At 49.1% G+C, this 16,809-nt stretch overlaps 1 protein-coding gene across 1 annotated transcript in view; it reads right to left on the bottom strand.

Moving 5' to 3' along the window:
* RETREG1 (reticulophagy regulator 1) overlaps positions 1-16,479 on the bottom strand; it is a 214,595-nt gene extending 198,116 nt beyond the window's left edge. Inside the window, exon 1 of the mRNA XM_077492018.1 lies at positions 16,122-16,479. Coding sequence (XP_077348144.1) covers positions 16,122-16,252 — 131 coding nt within the window. The 5' untranslated portion in view covers positions 16,253-16,479. The remainder of the gene's footprint in view (positions 1-16,121) is intronic.
* Positions 16,480-16,809: the final 330 nt, after the last annotated feature.

Below are 16,809 nucleotides of genomic sequence, written 5' to 3'. Positions count from 1 at the left end.
ATCAAATACCACCAAAAGAAAGCTCTATTTGTGGGAAAAAAATGATAAAAATTTAATTTGGGTACAGTGTAGCATGACCGCGCAATTGTCATTCAAAGTGCGACAGCGCTGAAAGCTCAAAATTGGTCTGGGCAGGAAGGTGTTTAAGTGCCCGGTATTGAAGTGGTTAATAAAAAAGAAAGGTTTAGTACCAGTAATCATTAGCAAGCTTCTCTTATGCATTGGTTACTTGTACTATTATGTATTGCAATGTCAGATTTTTTATATTTTCTGACCTTGATGTGTTCCTTGGATTTTGTCCTGCCGTGTTTTTTGTCCCTGGGAGTCTTTGCTATCTTTGCATAATTTTTTTCTCTCTGCCTCTGGTCCCGAGTCTACAAATCAACATTATCTGCTATTCCTCGGTATCAGTTTCTGCCAAGAGGATAAATCTGAGAGCCTTTGGGCAAGTTACAAGGTTTTCTAAATATTTGCTACTAAATTGACCCGCCTGCACTAAATCCAGTGAAGATGAGGAAGCCGTATTTAGGTTAAAGCCCGTTTACACTTGCGGTTAGAGTGAGTGATAAAAACAAGCAGTTGAGCCCTTAACAGCGCCCCCCTCTAAAGCAGAACTAAAGACTCCAATTTTAAGCTGCAAGCAGGCAGGCTTTTTATTGCACTGCACATAGTTGTAGTGTGGTGGTGTAGCATCTACGGGGGTTAAAACAGGCAACATGTCACCTCCTCACCACTTGTCAATCGCCTCTGAAAAGCGATCCAAATGTGAACCGCTTTACAGAGACATGCCAATATTGCAGCACATCTAAACCTAGCCTTAAAGCTTAAAGGCCAAGTTCACTTTTTTTTTTTTCTAAATTCCAGCTACCCTTTGTACCAATGTAGCATTCATGTACTTCTTTTGCAAAAAGAAAACAGATTTCCATTTATTCTACCCACACTTACCTCACTCTCTTCATTGATGTTTAAACACATTGCTCTATTACTTCTGCCTTACTTCCTGAACTGACTTTGGGTCATGACACAGGAAGGAGTTGAGCAGCTGATCTCATGAGCACACACCCTGCATCATCTCCCGTCAGCTTGTAAACTCCTTCCTATGTCATGACCCAAAGTCTTTTTAGGAAGTAAGGCAGAAGTAATCAAGCAGGGTTTTAAACATCCATGAAGACAGTGAGGTAAATATGGGTATATTCCAAGGGTCATGCACACTTTTATAATATCTGTGGGAATTCAAACTCGCAGGTGCTTGAATGCCAAAAACCCCAGACGATGTCTATGAGGACGAAACACGTCAGAAGGACTCCACTGCCGCCATTTTTTATTGAAAGCGCTTGATAAACTGCATAAATGTGAGTTTGTTACTACTTTTTTTTTATAAGTTTCGACTTTAAATGGAATTACGCTATATGGCTCTATCTTTCCATTCTATTTGTTCATCACTCTGAGTTGGGCCTCTATGTGATTGGAGAAAACCTATTGTTACCATTTGTGTTTGGGAAAGACTGCTCTGATGTTTTTTTAGCGCTACACTTTCTTACAAATTGTACACTTCTTAACTAAAATATCAATTTTAGGGTCGGTTCACACAGGGGCGACCCGTCAGGCGACTTAGCCACCTGACAAGTCGCGTCCCGCTCTATGCAATGGAACCGTTCTAATCGGAGCGACTCAATACTTAGAAAAAGATTCCTTTTGGGGCGACTTGCATTGACTTCTATACAGAAGTCATTTCACAAGCCGCCGCTAAAGTCGGATCCCGGTCGCCTGAGGCAGTCGCGCTGAAAGTCGTGCTGCCTCAGTGTGAACGGGCTCTGTGTTACCAGCTTCTAGATATTTGGATAGCGCAGTGTTTTTTCTTTATAAAAATTTTTTTTTTAGGTAAACATGGGTAGAATAAATGGAAAGCTGTTTCTTTTTTGCAAAAGAAGTACATTAATGCTCCATTGGTACAAAGGGGAGATGAAATCTAGGAAAAAAAAAAAAAATGAACAAAAGGTGAACTTTAATTCTAGCCAAATAAAATAGGCACACACTGATGCAGATCGGTATTCAAGCATACATACATATACTGTTTGTATATTTTAACCACATCCAAGACATTTTTTTTTCTATGTTAAAATCTGTTTTTGCTAGAAAATTACTTAAAACCCCCAAACAATTATATACAGTATTTTCCGGGAAGCAGAGGCCCTGTAGAATAAAATGGTGGCAGTTGCAATTTTTTATGCCACATGTTATTTGCGCAAATGTTTATCAAATCTGTATTTTCAGGAAATAATACACTAGAATGAATTTTTGTGTTTAGTAAATAGATACCAAACATGTCAAACCCTAAAATTGCACATGCCCATGAAATGGCAAAAAAACAAACAAAAAAACAAAACAATGGTATCCAAAATTGTCCATAGGCGACATTATAAAAAAAAATTAAAAAAAAAATTAAAAATTTAGTGTGAGCCATGAACTATAGGACTAAATTTACTACTCTCACTCTGACATTTGAAGCAATACCTAACATGTACCCAGGGGTCAAGTCCTGGGGAAAAAAGTGTGGGAACTCCCACCCAAGATCCACTCGCCCACCAAAAAAAAAAAAAAAAAAAAAAAGATATGCTCATATGCACGAACACTTCAAAGGTGGTATTTTTCAACCATCGTATTGTGTATATGAAGCTTAACTGTTAGTACATAAAAAAACAAAACAATCTTCAATAAACATAAATACTCGGAATAATCGGCATTCATTCAATTGTGCTTCCATGCAAATGTGAACATTGTGTTCTGATCTTTATTGGGAAATGTTATTTTGTATATAGAGTGTTTATGTGGTGAGTTTACACTTTTCATTGAACAGAGTTTGGATAACACAGGGTTAAATGGAAAGGTCATATATGAACTGCACATTATCTGGAAAGAATGCTTGGGGAGCTAGTGATGTGTTCCTGCTTAGGAGATGTATGTTAGCTTGGGGGGCTGCAAACTCTACAGGGCTCCAACACACACTCGCTGCTATTCCAACCTAAGCTATTTCCACATAAACTTCCCTCCTGGCATTACATTTTGCCAGTTATTGTGCTCAGCTTACCACCCCAAACTGATGTTCCTCCCTCAGCTCACCTCTCTCCCTGCATGTCCTGTGAGCAGAATAGCTGTACTCCTCCTCTGGGTTCTCTCATCATATGGCACTGAAGATAGAGGGGGGGGGGGGGGGGGATTCAGCGGGACACACAGAGCAAGTAAGCAGGAGACTGGGTGGGGGGGGGGGGGTTCCTGTTGTGGAAAAAGTACAGGAACTCCGTTCCCATGCGTTCCCGCAGGACTTGAGCCCTGCATGTACCTAGGATGCAAATGCTGTTTACATACACGTGTGCCCTATTGCATGTGTGTGCTTAGTGTGTGCTTAGTGTCCTGGGGTTTCTTTTTAATTTTCATACATTTTTGATGTTTTTAATATAGTATCATTTTTTAACACTTTAAACAAAGTTTAATATTGAGTTGGCCCACCCTTTCCAGCTATATCCACTTTAACTCTTCTGGAAAGGCTGTCCGCAAGGTTTAGGAGTGTGTCTATAGGAATGTTTGACCATTCTTCCAGAAGCGCATTTGTGAGGTCAGGCACTGATGTGGATGAGAAGGCCTGGCTCACAGTCTCCGCTCTAATTCATCCCAAAGGTGTTCTATTGGGTTGAGGTCAGGACAGGGGGGAATTATGGTGTGGGGTTGCTTTTCAGGGGTTGGGCTTGGCCCCTTAGTTCCAGTGAAGGGAACACTTAATGTGTCAGCATATCAAGACATTTTGGATAATTTCATTCTCCCAACTTTGTGGGAACAGTTTGGAGATGGCCCCTTCCTGTTCCAACATGACTGTGCACCGGTGTACAAAGCAAGGGTGGAGACATCATGTCCCCCATTGGCAGACATGGAACATGCAAAGGTGTTGTAAAGTTTTTTTGCACTCAAAAGGGTTTATTGTGATATACAAGGGGGGATTGGGATAGCCTCGTATTATAAAGAGAGGAGAGGTGGATTCACTATTTGGATGCTACTAAACTACCAGGCTTGAATGACACTGCCGGTTACAAGCCTTTTTTTTGCACTTTCTTGACCTGGCTAACAGTTGACTTTCATATGTCTTGTGCTTCTGGTTCTGGATGTCAGCGGTGACATGCCTGCTGACATGCTTCCCGCTCTGCTAAAGTGTGACGGATGGAAACCCTATTTTTTCATCTGTCTGGCGGATCGGATGAAAATGAACTCTATGGTACGTCTTCATCCAATCCTTCATAGAGGAGAGCGGCACCCTGACAGGTCTGTCCCTGCACAGTGTGCAGAGACGGACCTGTCATCTGCCTGCTCAGCGAGGTTCAATGGTGCGATCCCTTCTGAGCAAAGCAGAGCCCATACATGACCTGCGAAAACGCAATGGCGTGCGTGAGCACAATGGCGCAAAAGTGTGCACATGTGGCAGATCAATAAGAGCGAAACGATGCCATATTGTCGATGTGAAGCCCCTCCTCTGGCACATGCGCAAACGTAGGGAACAGCAGAAACATGCACCTACAGTGGATATGAAAGTCTACACACCCCTGTTAAAATGTCAGGTTTCTGTGATGTAAAAAAAAAACGAGACAAGAGGAAGGAGAAGGGAGTAGTGGGTGGGGAGCGTGTCACGTTGCGGCCACTGGATGGTGCTGAGTATTATAGGAAATGCATATGCTCCTCAGCTCCATCTGGTGGCCATGTGGTTGTGTTTCCCCCCATTCACACTTTTTTTTTTTTTTTCAATGAATAACATTTTGCTACCTTTGCACAGATAGAATGTACATTGAGCAGGGCCCTCTTAATTCTCCTGTATTTTATTATATTATAACTGTACTGACTCCTTTCTATATTGTAAAGCGCTGCGTAAACTGCTATATAAATCCTGTATAATAATAATAATAATACATGCAGATCACATGGTTAAAGAGCCACAGCCATGGCTCTTTACAGAGATTGTGGACGTGCCGTGTTGCCATGCACCCCCGGGGGCGCACGTGAACGGCCGTTCTGGGCGCCGTCGTAGGACATCCACCCGTAACGAGAGCCACACTGCCCTTCTGTCATTTGATGGCGGGATGGGCAGCAAGTGATTAATGCTTTGGGGATATTTTTCTTCCACGGGAACAGGGGCCGTAGTCAAGGTAGAGGGAATTATGAACAGTTCCAAATACCAGTCAATTTTGGCACAAAACCTTCAGGCTTCTGCTAGAAAGCTGAACACGAAGAGAAACTTAATCTTTCAGCATGACAACGACCCAAAGCATACATCCAAATCAACAAAGGAATGGCTTCACCAGAAAAAGATTAAAGTTTTGGAATGGCCCAGCCAGAGCCCAGACCTGAATCCCATTGAAAATCTGTGGGGCGATTTGCAAAGGGCTGTGTACAGGAGATGCGCTCTCAATCTGACAGATTTGGAATCTTTTTGCAAAGAAAAGTGGGCAAATATTGCCAAGACAAGAGGTGCCATGCTGATAGACTCAAAAAGACAGAGTGCTGTAATAAAATCAAAAGGTGCCTTTAAGAAAGTATTAGTTTAAGGGTGTGCACACTTATGCAACCATATTATTTTATTTTTATTTCCCTCCACCTAAAAGACTTGAGCTTGTTGTTTAACTGAGTTGTACAGTTTATAGGTCACATTAAAGGTGGAATAGGTTCTGAAATTATTTATCTTTGTCTAATTTATTTACATCACAAAAACCTGACATTTTAACAGGGGTATGCAGACTTTTTATATCCACTGTACTTCTCCTATTTATAGAGGAGAGTAACTATTGCAGGCATGTCCAAAGTCTGGCCCGCGGGCCAATCGCAGGCCGCGGCCCGGTTTTGAGCGGCCCGCCTGGTAATCTAAACATATATATCTTTTGTGGCCCCCAACGATCTCCCAGCGCCGGGGCCACAAAAGATATATAGTCTGGCTGCATCGGAGATAGGAGGCTGTACGAGCGTTGTGCACACAGGAGTATTTCCTGTTTACACGGCAGCCTCTGTAATAGGAAGTCCCGTCCATCAAAGGAGGCAGGACTTTCTCTTAAAGAGGCCGCTGTATAAACAGGAGATTCTCCTGTTCTTTAGCGCTCGTCCTGCCCCCTCCATGTCCCGTCCAAGGCTGCACTGATGGCAATGGTAAGTACATTCCCGGCTAATGGTGGCTGCATTCCTGGCTAATGGTGGCTGCATTCCTGGCAATAGTGAGTGAAATCCTGGCTAATGGTGGCTGCATTCCTGGCAATAGTGAGTGAAATCCTGGCAATGGTGGCTGCATTCCTGGCTAATGGTGGCTGCATTCCTGGCTACTAGTGAGTGAAATCCTGGCTAATGGTGGCTGCATTCCTGGCTAATAGTGAGTGAAATCCTGGCTAATGGTGGCTGCATTCCTGGCTAATAGTGAGTGAAATCCTGGCTAATGGTGGCTGCATTCCTGGCTACTAGTGAGTGAAATCCTGGCTAATGGTGGCTGCATTCCTGGCTAATAGTGAGTGAAATCCTGGCTAATGGTGGCTGCATTCCTGGCTAATAGTGAGTGAAATCCTGGCTAATGGTGGCGGCATTCCTGGCTAATGGTGGCGGCATTCCTGGCTAATGGTGGCGGCATTCCTGGCTAATGGTGGCGGCATTCCTGACAATGGTGGCGGCATTCCTGGCAATGGTGGGGGCTGCATTCCCAGCAATGGTGGGGGCTGCATTCCCAGCAATGGTGGGCGCGCAGATGGGCACTGACCCTTATTTTGCTTCACAGTTTTTTATTTAACATTTTAAGGTTTTTTCCTGAAACTTCCCTCTTATTCGCCAATAAATACGGTATATCCAAATAACACGCCCAAGCTCATCTCTTCAACACACACAGCCACAAAGGCAAGAGAATTCTTGTTGGGCCCTGTATTAGTGTTCGAACAAACACACTTAAGGCCCATACACACGATCAGACTTTTTGACAACAAACATGCAAATTAGCTGTTTTGGAGCAACATCCTACCGTGTGTACGCTCCATTGGACAAACTTTTTTGGTTTTCATCGGACTTTTGTTGGCTGTGCGAACGGACAAACTTTCTGGGAACAAAAGTCTGATGGAGCAAAGTCTGATCGTGTGTACAGAAAACCATAGGATTTTTGTACAAAGTACAAACAGGCATGCTCAGAACCAATGCAAAAGATCAGACAACAATACAGAAGTTGACCAAAGGTGGCGGTAAAGAGCAGAAAAACCACGTGATTTGGTGAAAGTTGGCTGAAAAAGTCCTGCTGTGTGTATGCAATACAAGTTCAGGGCCGACGCCCTTTGTACAAAAATCCAAGGGAAAGTTTGTACAAAGTCCTATCGTGTGTATGAGGCTTTAGACCGAATTTTAATGGTTCAAAGAATGTCAGACAAAATGGTCGGCCCTCGTGCATGTTCACTTCATCAAATCTGGCCCTCTTTGAAAAAAGTTTGGGCACCCCTGAACTATTGGGTAATGCTCCTACAAACACTATGGAGGATATTTGACCTCCCTTCCTTACTGGACTATTAATGCCACGTACACACGATCAGACTATCCGGCGGACTTAGTCTGGCGGACAAACCACTGGAAAGTCCGCCGGACTTTCCGAACGAGCGGACCTGCCCACACACAACTGGACTTTTCTGTCAGACTAGGTCCGCCGGACTTTTGGCGGGAGTCCGCCAGACTTTTGAAATGAACGGCCTTGCCTACACACGGAGGAAAGTCTGTTCATTTTGAAAGCGGCTCCAGGTAGATGGGACTAGCGCATGGGGGGTGAGGACATGTTGATGAGGACAAGGGCATCTTCCCGACAACTCTGGCCATTGGTTGTCGGGGTCTGCAGGCGGGAGCTTATCCAGTGACCGGAGTCCCAGAGGATGCTGAGACTGTGACATCATAATGGGCGGTGACATCACCCGGTGACCCTGCCCACTGTCCCTATATAAGTCACCGCGCAACACATCCCTGTCATTGCGGCCAGAGACAGCGTTGAGTCAACATCTCAAGGAAGAAGAAGAGAAGGCGGCAACAGAAGACCGGGCCACCGCTAGTAAAAGAGATGGAAGAAAAAGAACCGAAGAGGAGGACAAGACCCCTGAAGTCGGAAGAAGACCCCCGGAAGGCGACGAAGAAGAAAGCCGGGCTCCTCCGCTAGTGAAAGAGCTAGCAAAAGAGCAGAAGATAGCAGAAGAGACCAGCGAGAAGACCCCCCCAAGACGGAAGAAGACCCCCGGAGCTGTGCAATAAATTATTTTATTATTTAAAACCTTGTGTTGTGTTTTATTTAAATTTTTTTCACCAGGTGAATGGGTAGGGGGTACATTGCACCCCATACTCATTCACATAAGGAGGCCCCCAGATACCGGCCCCCACCCTATTAAAGGGGGCTCCCGGATTCCGATAAGCCCCCCGCCCGCAGACCCCGACAACCAACGGCCAGGGTTGTTGGGAAGAGGCCCTTGTCCTCATCAACATGGGGAAAAGGTGCTTTGGGGTGGGGGAAAGGCAGGGCCCCCCCTTCCTCAAAGCACCCCCCCATGTTGAGGGCACACAGCCTGGTACGGCTAAGGAGGGGGGGGGGGCGCTCGCTCGTCCCCACCCCCTTTCCTGACCAGCCAGGTTGCGTGCTTGGATAAGGGTCGTATATGGACCTTAGGGGGGACCCCAACGTAATTTTTTCGATACCAGGTGACGAAGGTGGCGACATTGACCTGCTGCTCTAGTCCCGTCTACATGGAGCCGCATTCAAAATGAACTGACTTTTCTCCATGTATGGGAAAGTTTGTTCATTTCAAAAGTCTGTCAGACTAGCACACAGACGGCCGGATTGTCCGCCAGACTCGCAGTCCAGTGGACAATTTTTCAGTCAAAACTACTTTCTAAGTCCGCTGGACTTTTGGGGAAAAAAAGTCAGCCGGAGCCCACACATGGGCGGATTGTCCAGCGGGATTCATTCGATGCTTTTATACACTAGAGATGGATTACCATACACTTAATGTAATGGGGATTTTGGCCGCCTCTTGTTAAGGGGAATATAATTATACATAATTTAGTTTACTTGGTAAATTATTTTATTATAATGACCTTTGATATTACTGTGATAATAATGGGTTCAACCCCTTGAGGGCAGGGCTGGACTGGGACAAAAATTTGGCCCTGGACTTCATCCAGACTGCCCCACTTTAATTTGCAAACACGCACAAAAACAATATATAAACTATACGCAATTGCGCAAAAAAAAAAAAGTAAAAACATTCCACTGTAAGTATAAACGGCTTTTTTGTTTCAGGGTTCCCAGAGCCCCCAACTTACATCAGGGTCCCCAGAGAGCCCCTCCTTACATCAGGGTCACCAGAGAACCCCCCTTACATCAGGGTCCCCAGAGAGCCCAACCCCCACTTACATCAGGGTCCCCAGAGAGCCCCCCCTGCACTTACATCAGGATCCCCAGAGAACCCCCCACTTACATCAGGGTCACCCCCTAGCGACACCACCGGCTTTCACTGAAAGCAGCCCACTGGGAAACTCCCGGTAGTCCCGATGGCCAGTACATGCCTGCTTGAGGAGGACATGAACTTCTAAGCCCCCAACTTACATCAGGGTCCCCAGAGAGCCCCTCCTTACATCAGGGTCACCAGAGAACCCCCCATACATCAGAGTCCCCAGAGAGTCCCAGCCTTGCATCAGGGTCCCCAGAGAGCCACCCCCTTACATCAGGGTCCCCAGAGAGCCCCTCCTTACATCAAGGTCACCAGAGAACCCCCCTTACATCAGAATCCCCAGAGAGTCCCAGCCTTGCACCAGGGTCCCCAGAGAGCCCCCCCCCACTTACATCAGGGTCCCCAGAGAGCCCTCCCACTTACATCAGGGTCCCCAGAGAGCCCCCCCACTTACATCAGGGTCCCCAGAGAGCCACCCCCCACTTACATCAGGGTCCCCAGAGAGCCCCCCCACTTACATCAGGGTCCCCAGAGAGCCCCCCCCCCCACTTACATCAGGGTCACCCCCTAGCGACACCACCGGCTTTCACTGAAAGCTGAACTGAAACTCCCGGTGGTCCCGGTGGCCAGTACATGCCTGCTTGAGGTGGATCCAGGGACCACAAAGCTAATTTTCTCAAATTGGGGAGTAGGGGTGTAGTTTGGAAATATGGGCCCCTAATTATATTATTCTCACCATCTGTGAGCATCATGGTTTACATTGTTATAACAATAACATGAAGACACTACTAGATTATTGCCGATAATGAGTAGGCACACCCCTGTAAATGATGGATTATCCCATTTTATATATATATATATATATATATATATATAGCGATTTTTTTTTTTTGCATGTGGACTGACCCATCTAGTCCAGAACCTTTACAATTAGTGGCTGTGTGTATCTCTCTATGTATGATCGTTTTATATGTAAAAATACAGGTATGCAATATTTTCTTATCCCCCAGTAGGGGGGACAAACTTGTATTGGATATTTCTTATATCACTGTTAGCTTGATGATTGTATTGTTTATTATTATAGAGCTTGACTGTTAATATCTTCCGGATGAAGTGGGCATGGACCCGTGAAACGCGTCAAAGTTACAGCAAGCATGTCATCGTCCAAGTATAATGGGGATACAGTATCTCACAAAAGTGAGTACACCTCTAACATGTTTGTAAATATTTTATTATATCTTTTAATGTGACAACACTGAAGGAATTACACTTTGCTACAATGTAAAGTAGTGAGTGTACAGCTTGTATAAAACAGTGCAAATTTGCTTACCCCTCAAAATAACTCAACACAGAGCCATTAATGTCTAAACTGTTGGCAACAAAAAAGTGAGTACACCCTTAAGTGAAAGATTACTGGAACCATGTCCTGTGGTCTGATAAGATCAAAATAAACTTATTTGGTTCAGTTGGTGTCAAGTGTGTGTGGCGGCAACCAGGAGAGTACAAAGACAAGTGTGTCACAGTCAAGCATGGTGGTGGGAGTGTCATGGTCTGGGGCTGCATGAGTGCTGCCGCCAACGTGTACTGTGGCATACTGAAGCAGAGCATGATCCCCTCCCTTTGGAGACTGGGCCGCATGGGCAGTATTCCAACATGATAACGACCCCAAACACACCTCCAATATAACCACTGTCTTGCTAAAGAAGCTGAGGGTAAAGGTGAGGGACTAGCCAAGCATGTCTCCAGACCTAAACCCTATTGAGCATCTGTGGGGCATCCTCAAACAGAAGGTGGAGGAACGCAAGGTCTTTAACATCCACCAGCTTCGTGATGTTGTCATGGGGGAGTGTAAGAGGACTCCAGTGGCAACCTGTGAAGCTCTGGTGAACTCCATGCCCAAGAGCAGGCCCGGATTGGCCATAGGGCAAACCAGGCAACTGCCCAGTGGCCCGGGGTCGCAAGCCCTAGTGGGACCCAAGGCAGCTGGGCTGCTCTTTGAGTCCACGCTGCTCACCCGGCCTCTCTGCGAGCACCAGTCCAGCTCAGCCATTGGCGCCAGTGGGACAGAAAGGAGGGAGGAGTTAGAGGAGACAACTTTGGCCTCTCTGTGGCCTCCAGTATAGTTCAGTCATTGGTGGGAGCTAGAGGAGACACCCGCTGCAGACTCCATGGAGCCGGATCAGAGAGAACGTGAGTGCAGCCCCCCCTATAGCATGGATAGGAGGAGCAGTGGTGGTGGCTGCATATAGAAGAATCATTCAATCCATCTTCCTCCTGCAGCCTCTGAAAGCCTGCAAGAGGGAGGAGGAGGAGTAGCAGGCATTCAGAGACTGCAAAAGGAAGATGGAGAGAATGATTCTTCTATATGCAGCCACCACCACTGCTCCTCCTATCCTGCTTCTTTCTGCTGCCCCCCCGGTCTCTGCCCCACCCATGCTCTCTGCCTCCCTGTGCGCTCCACCTCCCCCCTGGCTCTAAGCCCTCCCACCCAGCTCTCAGGCCCCCCCTGTGCTCTCCAGCCCCCAGTTCTCCCCACCACCCCCCTGGCTCTCCTGCCCTCCCTGTGCTCTCCACCTCCCCCCTGGCTCTCCGGCCCTCACTGTGCTCTCCAGCCCCCAGTGCTCTCCTCCTCTCCCCTGGCTCCCAGCCTCCCTCGTGCTCTCCACCTCTTCCCTGTGCTCTCCGGCCCTTCCTATGCTCTCCAGCCCCCAGTGCTCTCCATCCCCTCCCTGGCTCTCCGGCCCCCAGTGCTCTTTCCCTTTCCTCTCTGGCCCCCAGTGCTCTCCACCTCCCCCCCTGGCTCTCTGCCCCCCCCGTACTCTCCACCTCCCCACTGGCTCTCAGCCTCCCCCGTGCTCTCCAAGTTCCCCCATGCTCTTCGCTGCCCCCCCCCCCCCCCGTGCTCTCCACCTCACCCTGGCTCTTCGGCAACCCCCTCAGTCTCCGTCCCTCCCTTTGCTCTCTTCTTCCCCCCTGCTCTCCATCTCCCCCTGGGCTCTCCACCAACCACCCCCCCCGGCAACTCCACCTCCCCCCGGGCTCTCCAGACCCCCCTGTGCTCTCAAACCTCCCCCTGTGCTCTCTGCCTCTCCCCGTTTTCTGCAACCCCCTCCCCGTGCTCTCTAGCCCCCCCCCCTTGTGCTCTCCTGCCCTCCCTGTGCTCCTTTCCTCTCCAGCTTCCCCAGTGTTGTCCACCTCCCTCCAGTGATCTCGGCCTCCCCTTGTGCTTGCCGCCCCATCCCATGCTCTCCTGCCCTCCCCCTGTGCTTTCCCCCTCCCCTCCACCTTGTACTCTCCACCTCCCCCTGTACTCTTCACTCCCCATGCACTCCTGCCTTCCTTGTGCTCTCCGTCCCACCCTATGTTTTTGCTTCCCCCTGTGCTCTCCACCCACCCCATGTTCTCAAGGTTCCTCCATGTGCTCCCTGCCCTCTCCCCATGCTCTTCTTACCCGGTCCACCCCCCCCCGGGGCATCTGCCAGGGTGGAGAGTGGGGAAGGGGCCAGATAACATGTCATGGGCTATTCAGTCCAGAATACCCAGGCTTATTTTTGTCCCGGTTCGGGCCTGCCCAAGAGGGTTAAAGGAGTGCTGGAAAAAAATGGCGGCCACACAAAATATTGATACTATGGGCCCAATTTGGGCATTTTCACTTAGGGGTGTACTCACTGTTATACAAGCTGTACACTCACTACTTTACATTGTAGCAAAGTGTCATTTCTTCAGTGTTGTCACATAAAAAAATATAATAAAATATTTACAAAAATGTGGAGGGGTGTACTCACTTTTGTGAGCTACTGTTTATTCCTTTTTTTATGCATGTGTAATGTTTATGTGAAATACTGTGGTTTCTTCAAAAATGTCACATGTTTTTTAACATTTGTAGAATAAAATATTGACCTTTTATACAAACATGTGGTACCTCAAAAGTCCTCTTTTTTAGAGTTAGGTTTTTCTTTGTATGTATCAAGTTTTAAGCATGTGGTACCAGACAGCATATGTCCAATAATTAGAAGGTCTCCTATTGGATCCCTTCCTCCCATTAGCTTAAAGTGATTGTAAAGTCTAGTTTTTTTCCCTATAAAAATAACAAACATGCTATACTTACCTGCTCTTTTGCAGTGGATTTGCATAGAGGATTCAACCCTTCTGTGATCCTGGCTCCTCCCTCCTGTTCAGTGCCCCCACAGCAAGTAGCTTGCTATGGGTGCACCTGAGTCAAGTCACAACTCCCTGTGTCCATTCAGACACAGAGCCCCGATCTGTCCCTGCTCCCTCTCTCCCGACTGGCTATCTGACTTTATTGATGGCAGCCAATGGCACCACTGCTGTGTCTCAGCCAATCAGGAGGGAGAATCTGGGATGGCTGAGACACTCTTGGACTCATGGAGACCCTGGACACTGCGCTGTGTGTGGGAGGAGCAGTCTGACCCTCCTAGGGGTGAAGGGCGTGTCGGACTCATGGAGACCCTGGACACTGCGCTGTGTGTGGGAGGAGCAGTCTGACCCTCCTAGGGGTGAAGGGGCGTGTCAGACTCATGGAGACCCTGCGCTGTGTGTGGGAGGAGCGGTCTGACCCTCCTAGGGGTGAAGGGGCGTGTCGGACTCATGGAGACCCTGCGCTGTGTGTGGGAGGAGCAGTCTGACCCTCCTAGGGGTGAAGGGGCGTGTCGGACTCATGGAGCCCCTACGCTGTGTGTGGGAGGAGCAGTCTGACCCTCCTAGGGGTGAAGGGGCGTGTCGGACTCATGGAGACCCTGGACACTGCGCTGTGTGTGGGAGGAGCAGTCTGACCCTCCTAGGGGTGAACGGGCGTGTCGGACTCATGGAGACCCTGCGCTGTGTGTGGGAGGAGCAGTCTGACCCTCCTAGGGGTGAAGGGGCGTGTCAGACTCATGGAGACCCTGGACACTGCGCTGTGTGGGAGGAGCGGTCTGACCCTCCTAGGGGTGAAGGGGCAAGTTGGACTCATGGAGACCCTGCGCTGTGTGTGGGAGGAGCGGTCTGACCCTCCTAGGGGTGAAGGAGCGTGTCGGACTCATGGAGACCCTGGACACTGCGCTGTGTGTGGGAGGAGCGGTCTGACCCTCCTAGGGGTGAAGGGGCAAGTTGGACTCATGGAGACCCTGCACTGTGTGTGGGAGGAGCAGTCTGACCCTCCTAGGGGTGAAGGGGCGTGTCAGACTCATGGAGACCCTGGACACTGCGCTGTGTGTGGGAGGAGCGGTCTGACCCTTCTAGGGGTGAAGGGGCGTGTCGGACTCATCGAGACCCTGCGCTGTGTGTGGGAGGAGCAGTCTGACCCTCCTAGGGGTGAAGGGGCATGTCGGACTCATGGAGACCCTGCACTGTGTGTGGGAGGAGCAGTCTGACCCTCCTAGGGGTGAAGGGGCGTGTCGGACTCATCGAGACCCTGCGCTGTGTGTGGGAGGAGCAGTCTGACCCTCCTAGGGGTGAAGGGGTGTGTCGGACTCATGGAGACCCTGGACCCTGCGCTGTGTGTGGGAGGAGCGGTCTGACCCTTCTAGGGGTGAAGGGGCGTGTCGGACTCATGGAGACCCTGGACACTGCGCTGTGTGTGGGAGGAGCGGTCTGACCCTTCTAGGGGTGAAGGGGCGTGTCGGACTCATTGAGACCCTGCGCTGTGTGTGGGAGGAGCAGTCTGACCCTCCTAGGGGTGAAGGGGTGTGTCTGACTCATGGAGACCCTGCGCTGTGTGTGGGAGGAGCAGTCTGACCCTCCTAGGGGTGAAGGGGTGTGTCTGACTCATGGAGACCCTGCGCTGTGTGTGGGAGGAGCAGTCTGACCCTCCTAGGGGTGAAGGGGTGTGTCGGACTCATGGAGACCCTGCGCTGTGTGTGGGAGGAGCGGTCTGACCCTCCTAGGGGTGAAGGGGTGTGTCGGACTCATGGAGACCCTGCGCTGTGTGTGGGAGGAGCGGTCTGACCCTCCTAGGGGTGAAGGGGTGTGTCGGACTCATGGAGACCCTGCGCTGTGTGTGGGAGGAGCAGTCTGACCCTCCTAGGGGTGAAGGGGTGTGTCGGACTCATGGAGACCCTGCGCTGTGTGTGGGAGGAGCAGTCTGACCCTCCTAGGGGTGAAGGGGTGTGTCGGACTCATGGAGACCCTGCGCTGTGTGTGGGAGGAGCGGTCTGACCCTCCTAGGGGTGAAGGGGTGTGTCGGACTCATGGAGACCCTGCGCTGTGTGTGGGAGGAGCGGTCTGACCCTCCTAGGGGTGAAGGGGCGTGTCGGACCTCCTAAGCTTTCATGGAGAAAGATTCACCCTCTGTGTTGTCCTGATAACATTGCCATTCAGACAGAAAGGGACCAGAAATCCAACATTTTACACTTGTCACCAGAACAGGACATGACATCTCCCAATAGGGAATGTTACAGTGACAGCAATGAGGGGAGATTTCCTCACTTGGTGTATTCAGGAGAGAAAGACATAAACAAAGTGACAAACAGGGGACAGAACACTAAACATGACAATCTTTGGTCATTATCCTTCCTAATACTAGCTCTCCTTTCCCTGGTGCTGAGATCTGATGGTGTATGGAGGATTCTCCCTGATCCATGATGACAATGCAGGCCAGCTCATCCCAGCCTCCATCCTCCCGGGATGATGACAGCCAGCACCTACCAGTACAGCACGTTACAGCCCATGAAGACGGCCAGGCTATGGAGAGGCCTCCTCCACGTTATGGTGTCTGATAGACGCTGCATGACATCAGGCTGCCGCCCCTCTCCCCCATTCCGCCCGCCGCTCATCATCGATGTCCACCAGGCTCCTTCTCCCTCCCCTCTCGGTGCTCAGGCACGGTCCTCCATGAGGAGAGCGCAGGTGGGATCGGCTCTGACACCTCCCCGACTTGTCATATGGAGGAGGCGGTGACTACCAGCAGGGCTGCCATCACGGGGTACAGCCGGTGGTGTGCCCAGATCGGTCTCCCCAACAAAATCGCTTCCCCCTGGTACTAGGCTGACATCGGAGCTCCGCCCCTCCACTCCTCTGCACTGCCGCTCCTCCCACTCTCCCCCAAATGCTAATCAGCCTTCTACCGCCCCGCCCCCTGCGCGTCTGAGGAAATCTTTTTCGTGGAAGTTCTCCCCGTGGTCCGTGTTATGTCATCATTATTAGTCCGACAATATGGAAGGATGAACACTCTCCTATTGTTGTTATTATTACTCCTCCCACACACATATATATATATATATATATATATATATATATATATAGATATATAATATCAATATACACACGTCATCATTATTATCCCTTCATATTATTTTGTCTAATTTATAATTACCCCTCCTACGTCATCATTATT

Source organism: Lithobates pipiens, unplaced genomic scaffold (assembly GCF_037356315.1).
Source record: "Lithobates pipiens isolate NorthernLeopardFrog02 unplaced genomic scaffold, aLitPip1_a1.2 Scaffold_19, whole genome shotgun sequence".
Classification (NCBI taxonomy): Eukaryota; Metazoa; Chordata; class Amphibia; order Anura; family Ranidae; genus Lithobates; species Lithobates pipiens.
The sequence above is the reverse complement of the archived record's forward strand: the minus strand, read 5'-3'. Positions and strand labels throughout refer to the sequence as shown.